The sequence below is a fragment of the Hemicordylus capensis genome, chromosome 1 (assembly GCF_027244095.1).
Source record: "Hemicordylus capensis ecotype Gifberg chromosome 1, rHemCap1.1.pri, whole genome shotgun sequence".
In the NCBI taxonomy this organism is placed as follows: domain Eukaryota; kingdom Metazoa; phylum Chordata; class Lepidosauria; order Squamata; family Cordylidae; genus Hemicordylus; species Hemicordylus capensis.
In genome coordinates, this window is record NC_069657.1 from 85,058,098 (window position 1) to 85,076,400 (window position 18,303).

General features: G+C 46.5%; 1 protein-coding gene across 4 annotated transcripts in view; it reads right to left on the reverse strand.

Moving 5' to 3' along the window:
• The window catches only part of DGKZ (diacylglycerol kinase zeta), a 202,983-nt gene that overhangs the window by 172,728 nt on the left and 11,952 nt on the right, over nucleotides 1-18,303 (reverse strand). For 2 of the 4 annotated variants that reach the window (XM_053305689.1, XM_053305666.1), the window contains exon 1: nucleotides 278-758. The exons of the other annotated variants lie outside the window; for them this stretch is intronic. In XM_053305689.1, coding sequence (XP_053161664.1) covers nucleotides 278-339 — 62 coding nt within the window. In that variant the 5' untranslated portion in view covers nucleotides 340-758. Of the gene's footprint in view, nucleotides 1-277; nucleotides 759-18,303 lie in introns of those variants that run through there. 4 annotated transcript variants of the gene reach the window in all.

The following is an 18,303-nucleotide window of genomic DNA, read 5'->3' on the forward strand; positions in this document are numbered from 1 at the left end:
TCTCCCCCGGTTTCCTACCAGGACATCCCAGCAGCAGCGCTCTCAAATGTGCTGAAGCCATTAGTGCCAGGAGCAGGCGGCTGGCGGGCTTCTCCCTCGCGGCACTGTACAGGCTGACCTTCCTCCCGAGGGAAGGGAGAGGAGGGGATTCCCAGGCAGAGGCCTTTCCCCTCCACAATAGCAGGATGTAAACAAGAGCTCTCGGGGCGAGAGACCCGGGCGTCAGCTCAGACCGGGAAAGGAAATCGGCAGAGCCCAGCCCGCCGGCGGCCAGTACCTTGTATTGGTGGTTTTCTCGGGGGGGCTCTGCGGGACGTCCCACGACCGGTGCCGCCACATATGGACCAGGCAGGTGCTCTTCAGAGCACCTGGGACTCCCTCTCCTCCTTCGCCCTCGCTCCGTGGCGGCTGCTGCTGCTGCCGGGGCGCGGAGGCGTCATTCCAGGGAGAGGAGCTCGCCTGCTGCCAGCCATCAGTCCTGCGGCGGGGCAGTGGCTTTGTTCGCAAGCTCTCCTCCGCCCGGTTCCTCTTTTTATGTGCTTCCTGAAAGGGTAGCTAAGTAAGGCGGCCTCTGCACCACACGCTGTGCGAAAACCCCAGTCTTCCTGACGGTCCCGGTTACGAGCCAGGCTCTGCTTGCAGTGCAGGCAGGGGCGGCGGCCTTGCCAGAAAAGCCTCTGCCCAAGCTGGGGCAAGTGGGAACAAGCCCCGACGAGCAGGTCTCGAGGAGGAGGACGCCAGAAGCGCCTCACTACAGCGCGGGGCATCAACGGCCGGCAGCACCGGAGGTTCTAATAGGAGGGCGTGGGGGGGCTTGGGCTAGAAGCAGGCTCTAGCAAAGAGCGAGAGTGGCCCGCCCTCCGTATGGGGACAGTTTAAGCATTTCTCTCTTTGCACTTCTTGCCCTGCTGCCATAGAAAGGCGGCAGGGCCCTTTCTATGGCAGGCGCGCAACTGCTTTTTGCACTTTGCAGCTGCTCACCGTGCTACAGTCTTGACTGGAGGGTATAACGAGTTGGTACGGCAATGGCTGACCATCACAGCTATGAATCAGGCCTTCTCCCCCAGTTCAGTCCTCACCTCCGCCATGAACTCCCTAGGCAGTCTTAGGCAACCCCCTCCCTTTCAGCCTCAGCTGCAGTATGGATGATAATAATAATACTTAATTGTTACAGGATTGTTGCAAGGATAGAAGATAATTCAAAGGGAAGTGCTTTGAGCTCTTGAAAGTGCTATTCAAAAAAACAAAAACAAACAAACAAAAACCAAAAAGCTAACTAATGTTTGTCCTCATGGCAACAGTATGAGGTACGCTGCTGCTGCTGCTACTGCTACTATTCCCATTGTACCCATAAGGAGGCTGAGAGGTGACACTTCTTGTAAGCTCATACAAGGACCATGGCAGAAGTGGGACATATAGTCAGGAAGGTCTCCCAGATCCATATACAACTCTATACACTGTCTGTTGGCTAAGGCGCTTGACACAAAAGATCGCCAAGCCAAATGAGAAGTAGAAGGTTATATGCTAAATGACAGCTGCCAAAAATGACACATATTTACAATTTTAGTTTTTTTTAAAAAACCATATCAATAAGGATTAGAAATGTATACATAAAGAAAAAAAGATCCCACCACACTTCTGTTCCCTCAAACATATCAAGAGTGTCGCCTGCCAACTGGGCAAAGAGGCATCTTTTGAAATGGTGGCTCTCTTATATTTAGCAAGGACAGAGCAACTGTCCCTGTTCAGCCCAATTTAGTGTCCCTCCAATGGCTGTTGCTGGTGTCTCCCTTGTATCTCTTTTTATATTGCGAGCCCCTTTGGGGCTGGGAACCATTTTTGCATTCCCACATTGTGATTTCTTTGTTGAAAAGTAATGTATAAACATTCTTAGTAGTAATAATTGTGTGTGCGGGGTGGGAGAGGTCTTTTAAAAAGGTCATTTTTCCTGACTATATCTTGCAACACACAGCAAACATAATGTAAACTTAAACCTCTACCCCAGGCTCTGGCCCTTTCCACAAAAAGAGGGTCAAAAGCACTTCCCAGCAGCAAGCATTTATAGGAAGGCAAGTTCCACAATTCACAGTGGAAAAGCTAACAGGCACAAGGGTCATGACTGAGACTTAACTAAAGCCCCGGGGTAAAATTGCAAGTGTCAAGAACAGGCAGTAGGGACAGACAGAAAGGGCCAATAAGTGAAGAGGAAGAGATGCTGGGAAGAACCATCTCAATATAAGATCATCTGAGTGACAGACCATATGAATCTGCCCTTCCCCAAGCTCTCCAGCACCAATGGAAACAGAAAAATAGCTGCTGTACTTTCCACTCCCAGATCTGTATTCTGACCACAAAGTATTGACACACAATGCAAATCCCCATTTTCCACTGAGCTTTAGGGTTTTTGCAGCCCCTTAGGTACAACATATCATTGTTTTAAACTACTTTAATGTTTTAACTTTGTTTTTAATCTATGTTTTATTGTAAACCACCCAGAGATGTGAGTTTGGGGTGGTATACAAATATAATTAATTAATTGATTGATTGATTGATTATGAATATAAATTAATTATAACTGTATACTACCCCAAACCCACATATCTGGGTGGCTTACAATAAAAGGTAAAGTTAAAAATTAAAAACATTTACATATCTGGATGGTTTACAATAAAACAACACAGATTAAAAACAAAGTTAAAACATTCAAATGTTTCTTCAACATCCATGCTGAGGCTACCTTGTCTGGGACCTAAACTGACCCTAACCTGACTTCATGGCCGCCATGACAACCATGACACTGTCCCAACATGTTGTTGGTCCAACACATACATTGGGGCACACTCTGGATCTTTTTTTCAACTGGGCAGGAGGGTGGTGATTTGAAATTGCAGGATGTGTCATCTTTGCCCTTGTCATGGTCAAATCATTTCCTCCTGAGCTTTAGAGTTTCAGTGGCTATACCACTCTGCAAGGGTGGGAAACCTATTAAAATGGTCTGCCCCTGGAGACTGGTGGACTCCAATGGATTTCCGAGGACTCTGGGGGATTTTCCAGCTGGTATGGCAAGTGCTCCTGTCGAAGTTCTAGTTGATCTCTAGAATGAAGAGATAACTCAGGCACTTGACACAATTGCTCCCAAGCACCCTCTCCCGCAAAGCAGAGCCCATGCAGTGCCTTGGTATACACCACAGCTGAGGGCGATGAAGCAAGCTGGGAGACGGCTGGAATGCAAGTGGAGGAAAACCCGGGGTGAATCTGAGTGAACACAGGTTAGAGCTCATTAATGAGCCTATTCTGTGGTAGTGATGGAACAAAAGAAATGGGTTTTTTTCATCCACCATTGTATCCTCTCAATGTCATCCAGCAGGACTTTTCTGGGGTGATGTGGGGGCCTCATAGCATCTGGCCCTGGGCAAGGTGTGTTAGAACCCTCGATAGCATGCTGTGATGCATTTGCACAGCACTTTGAGGATAAAGTCACTCGCTTTCAACAGGGCCTTTCCCAGATGGCAGGCTTAACAACGGAATTAAGTGGAGTAAAGTAGAGCGAGTTATGAGGTAATATATTATCCTCATATATACGCGCAATACAGATAATTCGAAGAAATCTGGAGGCCATTCACATATGGCTGCTTTAATAGGGCTCCTGTTCTATCCCCCCCCCCATGCACTGTTAATACCATGCACCATTCCATTCCGTGTTGGGTGGACCACTCCCAATGGTACTTTATGGTGGACGTAAGAACATAAGTAGGCTTTTCTGAATGCCTCGCTTTTTGCTTTAAAAACAACAAAACATTTGCTTGGTGATCTTGCAGAACATTGTATGTACCCGAACTGTGCGCACAGTTCAGGTGCATACAATGTTCCACAAGATCAGCAAGCAAATATTTTTTTAAAAAAATAGAAAAAAGTGAAGCTTTAAGAAAAGCCTCTTCACCATAAAGTACCACTGGGAGACAAACAGAATCAGGAGGCTTTTCAAAAGGGAAACAAAAGTGGGGAAAAATTATTAAAAGAGGAAAACAAAATGCACGTTGCGGGTGCATAGAATGATGACCTGCAAGATCACCAAGCAAAAGTTTTGCTTTTTTTTTAAAGTGAGGTTTAAGAAAAGGTGCTCTATCAGCATGGTCCCTCCATACATCTCAGTAGAAACATAGGTGTATAGTGGATATATCAAAGTATCCCAAAAAGCAGCTGTAAAAAGTGGAACTTTTTAGCATAGAGATAAAGCGGGCTAAGTTCCAGTGCACAGGAAAAAACCTGAATCATGTATGGAGTACTCCCCCAATATCTTGCATGGACTTCAGCGTAAATCCACCCAATGTGTGAATGCATACCTGCCCTTCCCATGGTGAAGCAAAGTAAAATCACTGTCTGGAACAGACTCTACAGCTGATGCAGTGTCATTGGAAGAGATGTCCAGTGTACCACCTGGTGCAGTTTTGCTGGAAGAGTTTCAATTATAGGTGCTTGAGGATATGGCCAATTTCACAGTCGAGTTCAGCTGACCATATGCAAGCTTGACCCATGCCCTTCATGGCTTATTAAATCTAGTAGGGAGGGAATTTTTATCTGGGTCCAGCAAGATCTAAATGCCTCATTGAGAGAAGAAGTGGTCCCAGCTTTGTTGAAGAACGCTATTATCCTACCACATATAAGAAATGTAGTCTGGACCCAGAGGATGTAAACAGCTATAGGCTTGTGGCCAATATTCCCTTCCTGGGCAAGGTGCTTGAGCGTGTAGTGAGTGACCAGCTCCAGACACTCTTGGAAAAAAATGGATTATCCAGATCAATTTCAATTAGGCTTCAGGCCTGGCTTTGGAAGATAAACTGCTTTGGTCATCCTTTGGGATGACCTGTGAAGAGAGAGAGACAGGGGGAGTGCAAGCCTGTTAATTCTCTTGGATCTCTCAGTGGCATTCAGTACCATTCACCATGGTATCTTTTTGGATAGGCTGGCCAAGATGGGTGTGAGAGGCACTGTTTGGAGGTGGTTCCACTCCTACCTCATTTCCAAAAGGTGGTGCTGGGGTATTACTACTCAACACCTTGTCAGTTGTGCTTTGGGGTTCTGCAGGGTTCCATTCTTTCCTCTATGCTGTTTAACATCTACATGAAACTGCTGGGAGAGTCATCCGGAGATATGGCCTGAGGTATATCAGTATGTGGATGACACACATTTGTATCTCTCTTTTTCATCAGATGCAGGTGAGGCAGTGATTGTCTTGAATCAGCGCCTGGATGTAGTAATGGAGGAGAAAGTGTAAAGTAATGGGCATAGGGACAAAAAACCCCAACTTCAAGTATATGCTGATGGGATCTGAGCTGTCAGTGATTGACCAGGAGAGGAATCTTGGGGTCGTGGTGGACAGATCATTGAAAGTGTTGACTCAATGTACAGCAGCTGTGAAAAAGCCCAATTCCATGCTAGGGATCATTAGGAAGGGGATTGAAAATAAAACCGCTAATATTATAATGCCCTTATACAAAACTATGGTGTGACCACACTTGGAGTACTGCATACAATTCTGGTCACCACATCTAAAAAAAGGACATTGTAGAACTGGAAAAGGTGCAGAAGAGGGCAACCAAGATGATCAGGGGCCTAGAGCACCTTTCTTATGAGGCAAGGCTACAACACCTGGGGCTATTTAGTTTAGAAAAAAGATGGCTGTGGGGAGACATGATAGAGGTCTATAAAATCATGCATGGAATGGAGAAAGTGGATAGAGAGAAATTCTTCTCCCTCTCACATAACACTAGAACCAGGGGTCATCCCATGAAATTGATGGCCAGGAAATCTCAGACCAACAAACGGAAGTACTTTTTCACACAATGCATAATCAACTTTTGGAATTCTCTGCTACAAGATGTGGTGACAGCCAACAACCTGGATGGCTTTAAGAGGGGTTTGGATAACTTCATGGAGGAGAGGTCTATCAACAGCTACTATTCTGAGGGCTATGGGCCACCTCCAGCCTCAAAGGCAGGATGCCTCTGAGTACCAGTTGCAGGGGAGTAACAGCAGGAGAGAGGGCATGCCCTCAACTCCTGCTGTAGGCTTTCAATGGCATCTGGTGGGCCACTGTGTGAAACAGGATCCTGGACTAGATGGGCCTTGGGCCTGATCCAGCAGGGCTGTTCTTATGAGGGTGAACAAGCTGAGACTCAGTCCAGACAAGACAGAAGTACTGTTGGTCAGTGGTTCCTCCACCAGAGTGGATGATGTTCAGCCTGTTCTAGATGGGATTGCACTCCCCCTGAAGAACCAGGTTCTCAGTCTGGGGGTGTTCAACGAACCAGCATTGTCGCTAGAGGCTCAAGTGGTCTCTGTGGCTCAGAGCGCCTTCTGTCAGCATTGTACCTGGACAGAGATAGCTTGGCCACAGTTACACATGCTCTGGTAACCTCTCACTTAGATTATGGCAATGCGTTGTATGTGGAGCTGCCTTTGAAAAACTGCATCTGGTACAAATAGGACTGGGCATTTTGATCATATTACACCAATGCTTCATCAGCTCTGGCTCCCAGTACTGCACTGGCTTTGTCAGCTGTACTGACCGTTTCCGGGCCCAATTCAAAGTGCTGGATTTAACCTTTAAAGCTCTAAATGGCTTCGGACCAGGTTACCTGAGAGAGTGCTTTGCCCCCATATGTCCCCTCTCAGACCTTAATATCTTCTTCAGAGGCTCTGCCAAATGAGGTGAGGCAGGTGGCTACTAGGGAGCGCGCCTTTTTGGTGGTCTCACACCGTTTATGGAACAGCCTCCCCAGTGAAGTTCACCTGACACTTTGTGTTTTAGATGCCAGGAGAAACTTTTTTGTTCACTCAAGCTTTTTAAATTTGATTAAAATTTAAAAAACTTTTGGTTTGGTTTGGGGGGTTTTGTGTGTGTGTTGTGATTTGATATGTTTTATCTGTTTTTATTCAATGTTTTAATGTGTTGTGAGCCTCCCAGATAATAATTTGTTATGGGGCAGCTAACAAATAAAGTTGCTGTAGTAGTTGTATTTACTACTACTACTACTACTACTGCTGCTGCTGCTGCTGCTGCTGCTACTAGCATGCTTAAAAAACCTGTCAACAATACCACCAGCTGAAGACTTGCTAGATTTTCAAGAAGGTCATCCCTTAGCATCATAATCTCCAGAAAGTGATGGGTTGGGCATATTAAATGCTTAATGTTATCCTGTTGTCTGGGCTCCAGGAACAAAAGCACCAAAATCATTCAGAAAACTCAGGAGCCCTTCCAAAGGCTTTCCTACAATGTGTACCCTCAGATATATATGAATTCCCAAAATGTGCACTGAGCTCATTGTAAATTCTGGAGTGGAACTGAAATTTTCTTTCATATGTTTTGTCTTAGTGAGGAACAGGGAAACGGTGTTTGGAATGAACTATGATTGAAAAAAACTCCCCTTTCTCCACAAATACTAATTTTCTGATGTTCCATCTATAATTGAAAGCCTGGTAAAGGCTAGGCTATGTTAGGAAGGAACAGAAACTTTTACAAAGTTTCAGGTGGCACATTCTCTCCTCCAAGAACGTATCTTGATTCCCAAATCTCACAAAATATGATGCGGATATAGCACAAGTGTGCCTGCTTTTGTTACCAGAATTATTGATAAGCAACATTTCATATTATACATGTTAGAAATTACATGCATTAAGTTATATCACACAGAGCCATTTCCACCTATGTACTTATTCAGGCCAAGAATTTATTTCATCGCAAACATTCACGTACATTATCTCAGAAGAGTTAACAAATCTCGAAATGCACCTTCAGATTTCTGCCAGAAGATGGTTCAAGGTTCCATATTGATAAGATTGTTTTGAAGGGGAAGGGGATACATGGCTTGACACAATGTACATTGAGACCGTGTAGAGATTGTGACTAGGGCTGGGGCTGGGGAATACAGTGCTGAGCACAGTAAAGCTGGTGATTAGTGCAGAATATCTCAAGGCACAAGCCCATTTCAGATGCCACTGAAACCTTTGAACTTGGCAACCCAGTAGAATCTCCACTTCAGTTCCACTCTCTCATTGCAGCTATCAGCCTGAAGGTAAGAGGCATCCTGTGGGAAATGTTGTAGTCCACAGTGCTTTGTGTTAGGTCATAGATGGCAATGCTACCTAAAAAGTCAACCCCAGACTAGTCCAGCCATGGAGTTTACTGCCGATCTACCTAACTAATTGCATGCTCTTAAGCCCAATTAGCTTCCGTGGGATTTACAAGCGACTCGGGGAATTCTTGGCTGTATTTAACCTGTTACATAACCTTGCATGCAGGCTGACAAGCAGCAGAGATGGAGTCAGCTGGGCCAGATAACACAAAACCAGTCGGTACACATTTCAGAATGCTCCCTCTTCCCACTTTCTCATCCACCTTCTAGAACAGGAGCAGGCAACCTTTGGCAGTCCAGCTGTTGAACTACAACTCTCATCATCCCCAGCCACCACAACAGCTGCTAGAGTGCCAAAGGTTGCCTACCCCTGTTCTAGGTCAACCTACAGACCTTGGTACCAGCCCTCCTCCATCAACATCGAATCGAACAACAGCCAGTGGTTAAAAGGCGGCAGCCAGATTGTTCCTTCTCTGGTTATGCTTCTCCAAATGCTAAGTGCAGGAAGCGGTGCCCACCAGCAGGGAGAGGGGGACTGAGCCATATGCCGCCTGGAAGAGAAGAGCAGACTTTGAAGCAAAGGCCAATTGACTGAATGAAGAGGTGGGGTTGGCAGGAAGAGAGCACAACAGCAGCGTGCACCATACGCTGATCCCCTGCTTACTGAGCAAAGAGGCATGTTTTAAAAGTGGTGATTCTCTTTACTGAGCAGGGGGGGGGGAGTAACTGGCCCTATCCGACCCTAGGCCAGCATCCCTACAGTGGCTGTTGTTGATGTCTTTCTTATGTTTCTTAGACTGTGAGCCCTTTGGGGACAGGTAGCCATTTAATTAATTAATTAATTTCTGTTTGTAAACCGCTTTGGGAACTTTGGTTGAAAAGGAGTATATAAACACTCGTCGTATTAGTATTCATATCATCAAGCAGCAAGCAAACAGTAGATTTAAGGCAATTCACAACAGCACATGAAATACAGGACTGTCACTCTATGCAGACTTCCTTCGGATTAAATCACTGAAACAAGGAGTTACTTTCAAATAAACATGCATACGATCAGACTGTAAGGGATTGTGATCACTTTGCCATATCTGCGCTATAGACGTGCAAGTCTATATATCTACGCTATAGATGTGCAATATCTACGCTATAGACATGCAAGTTCTAGTAATAATTTCCTGCAAATAAGCCCAGTGATTTAGCTTATGAAGATGCTGCTTATAATTCTGTTAGTAACCCTTAGACTTGCCTCTCCTCCACAGAAGTACAGTGGGGTGGGGCACACAGCTCAGTGGCAGAGCATCTGCTTAGCATGCAGGACGTCTCAGGTTCAATCCCTGGCATCTCCAGGTAGGGCTGAGAAACATTCCTGCCTGAAGCCCTGGAGAGCCACTGCCAATCAGAATAGACGGCAGTTTCCTATTTTTCCTATGTTATAGTTCCCAGGCTTCCCTGGGGGGAGAGGGAATAACAAAACAGTTTTAAATCTGTAGTGTCAATATATCCTTTGTGGTGTACAAGGAAATAGCTGTCGTGCATATTTCCATAAAACTGAAATATAGCTTTAGTTGCTGTTACCAAGAGCTAAGAAAATGTGGTTTTCCTGAGGCAGTGTGGCCATTACTATTGCATGTGCTGTGTGGAATATGGTTGCATAGGGGTCAGGGATTGGGAATGTGTGGTTATTTGAATATGTATAAGTTTCACTTTTAAAAGAACACCTTTATTTAGAGGTAGAGTGTTCCTCCCTTGAACCATGTCTCCAGTACAGGAGAACTCTGTTTCAAAGGCAAGCTGAGTGACGAACATCACACAGTGATGAACATCAGCAAAGCTACCCTCTCCTCCACAGCAGTATCCTGTCATTTTGCGAGTCCTTTCCTTTTCCTCCTCTAATTTTCGTTAAGTTGATTATCCGAAGGGAAGGCTGTGCAATTTCCCTCTCTAGCACTGGAGTGTAGATTTCACATTTTAAAAAACCAGTGAGCAGGCATATGGCTGCTCACTCATAGCATGACTATATTCCATTGCAGCACTGTACTAGAATTTGGGGTCACCCAATGAATTTGGCTGCACATGAAGGACAAAATAAAATAAAATAGTTCTCAGGCAATCCACAATTAACATATGAAATTAACTGCCGGAAGATGTCATGTTGTGTGTGTAAGATGGCTTTTTTAAAAAAAATGGATTAGACAGATTCATGGAGGATAGGTTTATCAACCACTAGCCATGGTAGCTAAACAGCACTGCCATGTTCAGATGCAGTATACTTAAGAGTGCCAGATGCCAGAGACAAACTATGGGGGAGGGCAACCTTGCCTATGAAGAACACAAGGAGCATACCCAGAATATGGAGGACAATTATGTTCAGATAATTGTCCCAGCACCTAACAGGTACAATAAAGAACCAACAAAATCAGTGGGTTATTTGTTACTGGCTTCTTTTGAACCGAATATGTGCAAAGTCCCAAGATGATATTAATATTGTGTTTTGGAGTATTTAAAATTAATTGCTTTAATGGAAAGTATTTTAGGGAGTGCATTGTACTGTAATGTGAAACAAGACTTCCCTTTGCAATAACAGGGAAACCAAATTGATTCCAAAGCAGAAGCACTAGATGGGTAGATTTCCATTACCTCCCAGTGCCTTCAGTACCCCTGTAGCTACATTTATCTGCTTCAGTCAGTCCTAGAACACTCTCAGATCCATGGCTGGTCTGTCAGGTGGTGTCCATTTTAAAGAGTTCTTCCTTGCGACACATCTCCATGGCTTCTGTTGAAAGAACCACATGTACTACATTTGCTCTGCTTCAGCACATCCCTTTCCATCAATACATGTGAAAATGGTGATCAGCCTGTGCCAGTCCCTGTTAATCCATGTGACTGACAAAAACCATATAGGCCTAGCATGTGCTGGGGAGGTCCCGGTGGAAAGAGGATGTGACTTTTCCAGGGACACTTCCCATGCTCCTATTGTGTACTACAGCACTGAACATGAAGTGCAGAAAATCACCCTTTAGACATGGCCTTGTAACACCTGTTTAAAAAAAATGCTTTAAAGTAAGTTAGTGCTGGAACTGACCTTGGGAGGGTGCATGCTTACTGCTTAAACATTAAGCATCTAGGGCTGGGCTGCACAACTTCAGCCCATCAGCTGTTGTTGTACTACAACTCCCATCATCCCTGACTATTGGCCACCATGGCTGGGTGTGATGGGAATTGCAGTCCAACAGCTGGAGAGCCTAAGTTGTGCAGCCCTGGTCTAGGGAGATGGCCTTTTTGGTGGTGGCACCCTGTTTGTAGAATAGCCTCCCAGGAAGGCCCGATACCAAAGTGGCACCATTACTCAGTTCATTTAAACACCAGGGTGAAGATCTTTCTGTTCACCCAGGCCTTTTTAAAAAGTTGTAAAGTGGTTTGAGGTGTTGTTGTGTTGTTGTTTTTTTAGTGTTTGTACTTTATTGTAATATTTGTTTTGTTTTAAAGTACTCTTAACTGTATGTTTTATTCAGTGGTTCTTTTATTGTTTTACTTTGTGAGCCGTCCAGAGAATAGTTGTTATGGGACAGCCAACAAATGAAGTTGTTTAAAACATAAGAACAGCCCTGCTGGATCAGGCCCAAGGCCTATCCACTCCAGCATCCTGTTTCACACAGTGGCCCACCAAATGCCTCTAAGAAGCCCACAGGCAAGAGGTAAGGACATACCCTCTCTCCTGCTGTTGTCCCCCTGCAAGTGGTATTGAGAGGCATCGTGCCTCTGAGGCTGGAGGTGGCCCACAGTCACCAGACTAGTACCATTGATAGACCTGTCCTCCATTAATTTGTCGGAGCCCCTTTTAAAGCCATCCAAGCTGGTGGCCATCACCACTTCCCGTGGCAGAGAATCCCATATATTAATTATGCGCTGTGTGAAAAAGTACTTCCTTTTGTTGGTCCTAAAACTTCCAGCTAGTTTCATGGGATGACCCCTGTTGTGTTGTGAGAGAGGAAGGAAAAATTCTCTTTGGCCACTCTCTCTATTCCATGCATAATTTTATACGCCTCTATCATGTCTCCCCTTAGTTGCCTTGTTTGTTTGTAGTTTAAAACATCATTTTAAAAAATTCCATTGATTAAAAATACATACATACATCTTAGAACTTGTATGCTACTTTAGAATGTTCAGAGCACTTCACATACATTATCTCAGAAGAATTCACAAATCCTGAAATGAACCTCCAGATTTCTGCCAGAAAATGGTTCAAGGTTCCAAATTGGTATGGTTGTTTTGAAGGGGGAGGGGATACATGGCTTGACACAATGTACATTGAGACCATGTAGAGATTGTGAATGGGGCTTGGGGAATATAGTGCTGAGCACAGTAAAGCTGGTGATTAGTGCAGAATACCTCAGAAAGACATGCTGTTCTGGTAGCTCCAGGTCTTAACGCTCACATCAGTTTTGGAGGATGAATACAACTGAAGGAAGCCCGGGGGTGCGCAGGTGGGGGAGCCAGTCGTATGACTTTCCTCTAGGGGGCCCCACCCAAGGCAGTGGGCCCCAAGACAACTGTCTCCCCTTGCCCTATTATAGTTACGCCCCTGGATGCCACCAAAACCTTTGAACTTGGCAACCCAATAGACTCTCCACTTCAGTTCCACTCTCTCATTGCAGCTATCAGCCTGAAGGTAAGAGGCATCCTGTGGGAAATGTTGTAGTCCACAGTGCTTTGTGTTAGGTCATAGATGGCAATGCTACCTAAAAAGTCAACCCCAGACTAGTCCAGCCATGGAGTTTACTGCCGATCTACCTAACTAATTGCATGCTCTTAAGCCCAATTAGCTTCCGTGGGATTTACAAGCGACTCGGGGAATTCTTGGCTGTATTTAACCTGTTACATAACCTTGCATGCAGGCTGACAAGCAGCAGAGATGGAGTCAGCTGGGCCAGATAACACAAAACCAGTCGGTACACATTTCAGAATGCTCCCTCTTCCCACTTTCTCATCCACCTTCTAGAACAGGAGCAGGCAACCTTTGGCAGTCCAGCTGTTGAACTACAACTCTCATCATCCCCAGCCACCACAACAGCTGCTAGAGTGCCAAAGGTTGCCTACCCCTGTTCTAGGTCAACCTACAGACCTTGGTACCAGCCCTCCTCCATCAACATCGAATCGAACAACAGCCAGTGGTTAAAAGGCGGCAGCCAGATTGTTCCTTCCCTGGTTATGCTTCTCCAAATGCTAAGTGCAGGAAGCGGTGCCCACCAGCAGGGAGAGGGGGACTGAGCCATATGCCGCCTGGAAGAGAAGAGCAGACTTTGAAGCAAAGGCCAATTGACTGAATGAAGAGGTGGGGTTGGCAGGAAGAGAGCACAACAGCAGTGTGCACCATGTGCTGGTTCCTGCAGGCTGTTCAATCCCTTGGGAAGGATTGCAGCTAAAGGAAGGAGGAAGCATTACCAAGTCAAACCATCTGCCAGGGTGGAAGATGGAAAACATGGGGGCGACTACCTCCAAGTGTTCAGGAACCTAAACTATCTAAAGAAACAAGTGGGTTTAGAAAAGATTCCTGACAGGGCCAGGCTGGGACAGAGCTCCCTGCACTGGAAGCCAACTAGAGGAGTTGATAGGTGCGTAAAAGATCTAGGTCCTGGGCTCACTCCCCCCCCCCCGCTTTGATCATTAAACTCAATCATACCTCCCCAAGGATAATTACATGTGCTTTTAAAAGTCTCTAATATTATAACCTGACATCTGTTATGATGAAGGTGGAAGCAGCAGAGAGTTTGGTGAGGCTAGGAGCTCTCTCCCCTGCTCTGTCAAGGTGCCTCTGCTGCTGCACTTCCCTTCCGGAGAGAGGTTAGGAGGAGGGAAGTGGCTGATGAGATTTGGAGCTCTGAGCAATTAATTGGGGGCCCTCTGGGTCTTCCCCTAATGACACTCATGAAGTTGACTGGAGCAAGACCTGGCAGGCCCTACCACTAGATAAAGTGGACTGAGAGAGGAGCAAGACTCAGTGAGTGCTGGGAGTCACAGGCATTAAGTCAAAAGACCACTAAAGCCCAGCATGTTTCAGCTTAGTTAAGATAGAGCAAAAGAGTACTGGAAGCTGAAGCTGCCAACTCACACCAAGAATTTCAGAATCATCCCCATCTCCCTGCCCGCCTGCTTTGAGAAAGAGTAAGGTCAATCTCACAGCCATAGCAGGGGCAGCTGCGGGGGAAGCAAGGGTTGAACCTACCTTCCCCCAGATGAGCGCCTCTTCAGCACACTGGCGCAGGCACACACAGCGGGTGGCCTCCAGCGGATCTCTGGAGGCTGGGAAAAGAAGTCCCAGCCTCCAAGATTCCCATCATGTACCACTCAGTAAGTGCAGTGCATTGGCAGATTCCCCTGTGAGTCAGGTGGTCTAGGTGCCCCACTCTGTGTGCTCTTGGGCTGGGCTTAAAAGTTGAGCTAGCAGGTGGAAGCGCCGGGATCAGGAGCGCTTGGCACTTGCCGCACCACACAAGCAGCCCAAACCAGGCCGGGCTGCCCTAGCCTGGATTGGGCTGCTTGTGGGAATAGCCCCAGTGCGCATGCGTGTGTGCATTTTGCCTGTATCACCACATTACCTTGCCAAAGGACTTGCTGACAAGTGTCTCTTAGTGTCTGGGTCAGGGGCCAGGGCCACCCAGAGGATTTATGAGGTCTTGGGCAGGTGTGATGTTGGGGCCACTCTAAAAGGATTCATGCATGTGTGTACAAAGCTGGCGGGGGAGCATATGTCACCATTCTTGCACGGATGGTTCACATGTGAGAATTCTCACATGTGGCTCCCCCATGCCCAGTTTATCATGTCGGGTCGGAGTCTACATTTTGCAACTGACACTCTAATAAACCATTCCATCCTTTTTGCTTAAAATGGAAACTTTAAACACAAATATCAAGAATTCTGTTGAACACTGTGGCAGGGCAAGGGCAGATATTAATGGAGCCAAGGCAGGGGGACCTTGCTTTCTGCCCCAGCTCCCCCTCCTTGGGCAGCCCTGGTCTGAGTCAAGACCAGTAGGCATCGGTCTGGACAAAAGGCAGCCAAGCGAAAGTGTGGCAGAGTCAGCTTATTCGTGAAGCACTGGCTAACGAGCACCTTTTGTGTTACGAGAAGCTGAGACGCAGGATCCTGTCAACGCATAAGAGCAGCAGGCCCAGATTGATGGGAACAAATGAGGATTTGATTATGCTATTCAATGAAGCCTGATTAACATGATTAAAAAGGCTGGCCGACAGGAGGATTCAAAGGGAAGGCTGTGCCGGAAAGAGCCGCTCAGTCACTCGCTACCCATAAACCATCCATCCCATCTGCACATGGCTTCCCACCTGGGAGTTGGTGATGGGCTCCTCCTGCATCTCATTCCCCAGTTCACAGACACAATGACAGCCTCAGCCTGGACTTCTCCATTGTCAAGAGCAGTGCACAGCAAGGCCACTGAGAATTCATGCAGTGTACGCAACAGGGACGGCTCACAGCAGGAATCCCACATCCTGGCCACATAGATGCTTTGATCGGTTTAGAGGAGTTGCGGCTGTTTACGACACAAGTCTTTGGCATAGACAGTAGTTACTGTGAGAGTCCGTGAGAAGGAGGAATGTAGTGTGCAGGCCTGTGTAGAGTTGTGGGAAGAGACAATGTGCTATCCTTTGTGCTACACAGCATAAAAGATCTGCCCGCTCCCATCACTGGAAATCCTGTTCAACAAACCCTACACTGCTGGGATTTCATTAGGCATTGCTTGCACACTTTCAAAACTATACTGTCAGCTTTAAGGACTAGGGACTTGAGAGCTTGGACTGTACAGTCTTGGATTGTTAAAATTCTGCATGTAATGCCATTGTCTGTACTTGCTTTGTGAAACAGCAGAATCATAAATATCTTCACAACCTTGATGTTGGGTTAAAGTAGGGGTAGAAATAGGGCTGTGTCAAGTTTTCGTTGGGACTGTATTTTAGACAGCATGTTCACTAGATACCCCCACCCCCCGGAATTGAATTTTCAGAAATCTTACCTGGTTTGGGCTGCAATCTTTCTTGTTTCTGAGCTTCTCCCCCATTAGCAGATTAATGGCCAACTCCTACAGCGCAAGGCCCTAACTCCTCCCCTGGCAACACACCATGGCCCCCACCACCTGCCACAGTATATAAATGCCATGCAAGTTCCCTTAAGTAGCAGGGCCAGGCATGTACATCCAAACATACCCTTCAGTGCTGTGGCAGCTAAAGTGGATGTGTAAGATTGGGTTATAAATGATACTGTAGGTTATAAACAGCATTTTGTGTTGAGGTTTTCCCACCATGCCATCCATTTTGCTTTGGTATAACCTCATCTCATCCCAGAATACCCTATTATGGTCTTTAATAAATGTTTGGATAACTTTCCTGCCAGCTGTTTAACTGCCGTCCTAAACAGGATGCTTATCCTATTTGGATCATGGTTGTGAACTGCCTTGTGGTATCTCCCATTTTACCCTCACAACAGCCCTGTAAAGTAGGTTAGGCTGAGAGAGAGAGAGAGAGAGAGAGAGAGAGAGAGAGAGAGAGAGACTGGCCCAAGGTCACCCAGTGTGTTTCATAGCTGAGTGGAGATTTGAACCGAGGTCTCTCGAAGTCTGCTCTGACAATCTAACCATTACACCATGCTGGCTCTAGTTCCAGATAAACTGAAGCACAGTTGGTTGTAGCCTAAAAGGAGTCTGTTTGTCAGTTGAAGTGGCTGGGCTCAGAGCCAGGACATCCTTGATGCATAGGGCTGTATTATCCTTGTTTTGGGATCTCTGGATGATGAAGTGATCCTTACCAGGGGCATAGTTAGGGGACAGGGGGCCTGTGTTCACCCTTCTCCCTGGTGGACCCTCAGTGTGAAGGAGATGATGAAGAAAATAGGGAGGACTGGAGCTGGAGGGCCCTCAGGAGCTGGGGGGCCCAGATTCTTTGAACCCATCCGCTCAATTATAGCTACACCCCTGATCCTTACAGCAAACAAATAACCAAGCCATTGATACAGGAGGGTTTATTGGAAGAGGCAGCTGTTGCCTTTGGGGCAGAGTCTGGCTGGCTGAAGATGAAAGAGGAAATAGTCTCCCTGGAGCATTTCCAGACACCATGCTTTCCCATGCTGGCCAATATGTGAACGCACACCCTCCATTCTGGAGGAGAAGCAAGCTAAAAGCCCCATCTGGAAATGCTCCTGGAGCGTTCCCAGGTGGCGAATTTACTTTGCTTCCCCATAGAAGGGCAGGAAAGGCGGGCTACCGCAGAGACAATAGAGACCATTGCCTACAGCACCAAATCCTGGAGGAGTGGCAAGTTAAATCTTTTTAAAAACTTTCCCCCCAACTTTTAAAACTGCCGTTGTGCAGCGGCAAGAGCTCCTAGTGGGCCCTCCTGCCTCCCAAATCCTGTTGGGCGGGGCGGGCACAGGGTGCTGCCTGCCTAGACGGAGCGAGAGACATCCTCACACAGGCCTGCCTTCCTCCCCAATGACAGAGGTTGGACCAATTTCGGCCCTCTGAGCACGCGCGTGTGTGTGCGTGCTTAGGGCTGAAATCGGCCGACCTCTGTCATTTGGGAGGAAGGCGGGCCCATGTGAGGAGGTCTCTCACCCCCATCTCCGCTGCCCATGCCCAACAGGATTCAAGAGGTGGGTGCCTACCAGGAGCTCTGGCCGCTGTGCCACAGCTGTGCAGCGGCAGTTTTTTTAAGTTTTTTTTAAAAAAGATTTAACTCCCCGCCTCCCCCTGCGCAGCAAATCTTGGCTGCCTATGGGCAGCAAAAAGCTCAGTCTGCCCCTGAGGACAGGTGTGTATCCACATATCCTCTAGATTTATGTCAAGGTACCTGTGAGCTATCAGGGGGCACTCCATACACAATTTGGGTTGTGTTTTTATTGCACATTGAAGCTGAGCCCAATTTATGCCCAGGGTAAACAAAATTCACTTTTTGTGTCAGTTTTGGGGGCAAATTTGTAACTCGCTGCAAAGCCTCACAGTAAACCTGTGGTAAAGCCTGGTGTGGGAAAGCTCCTGGAAGTTTTTCATATGGGGTCATTATTGATTGATTGATTGATTTGATTTCTATACCACCTTTCCAAAAGTGGCTCAGGGCAGTTTACATTAAAATAAAAACTACTAAAATCAATTAACAATTAAAA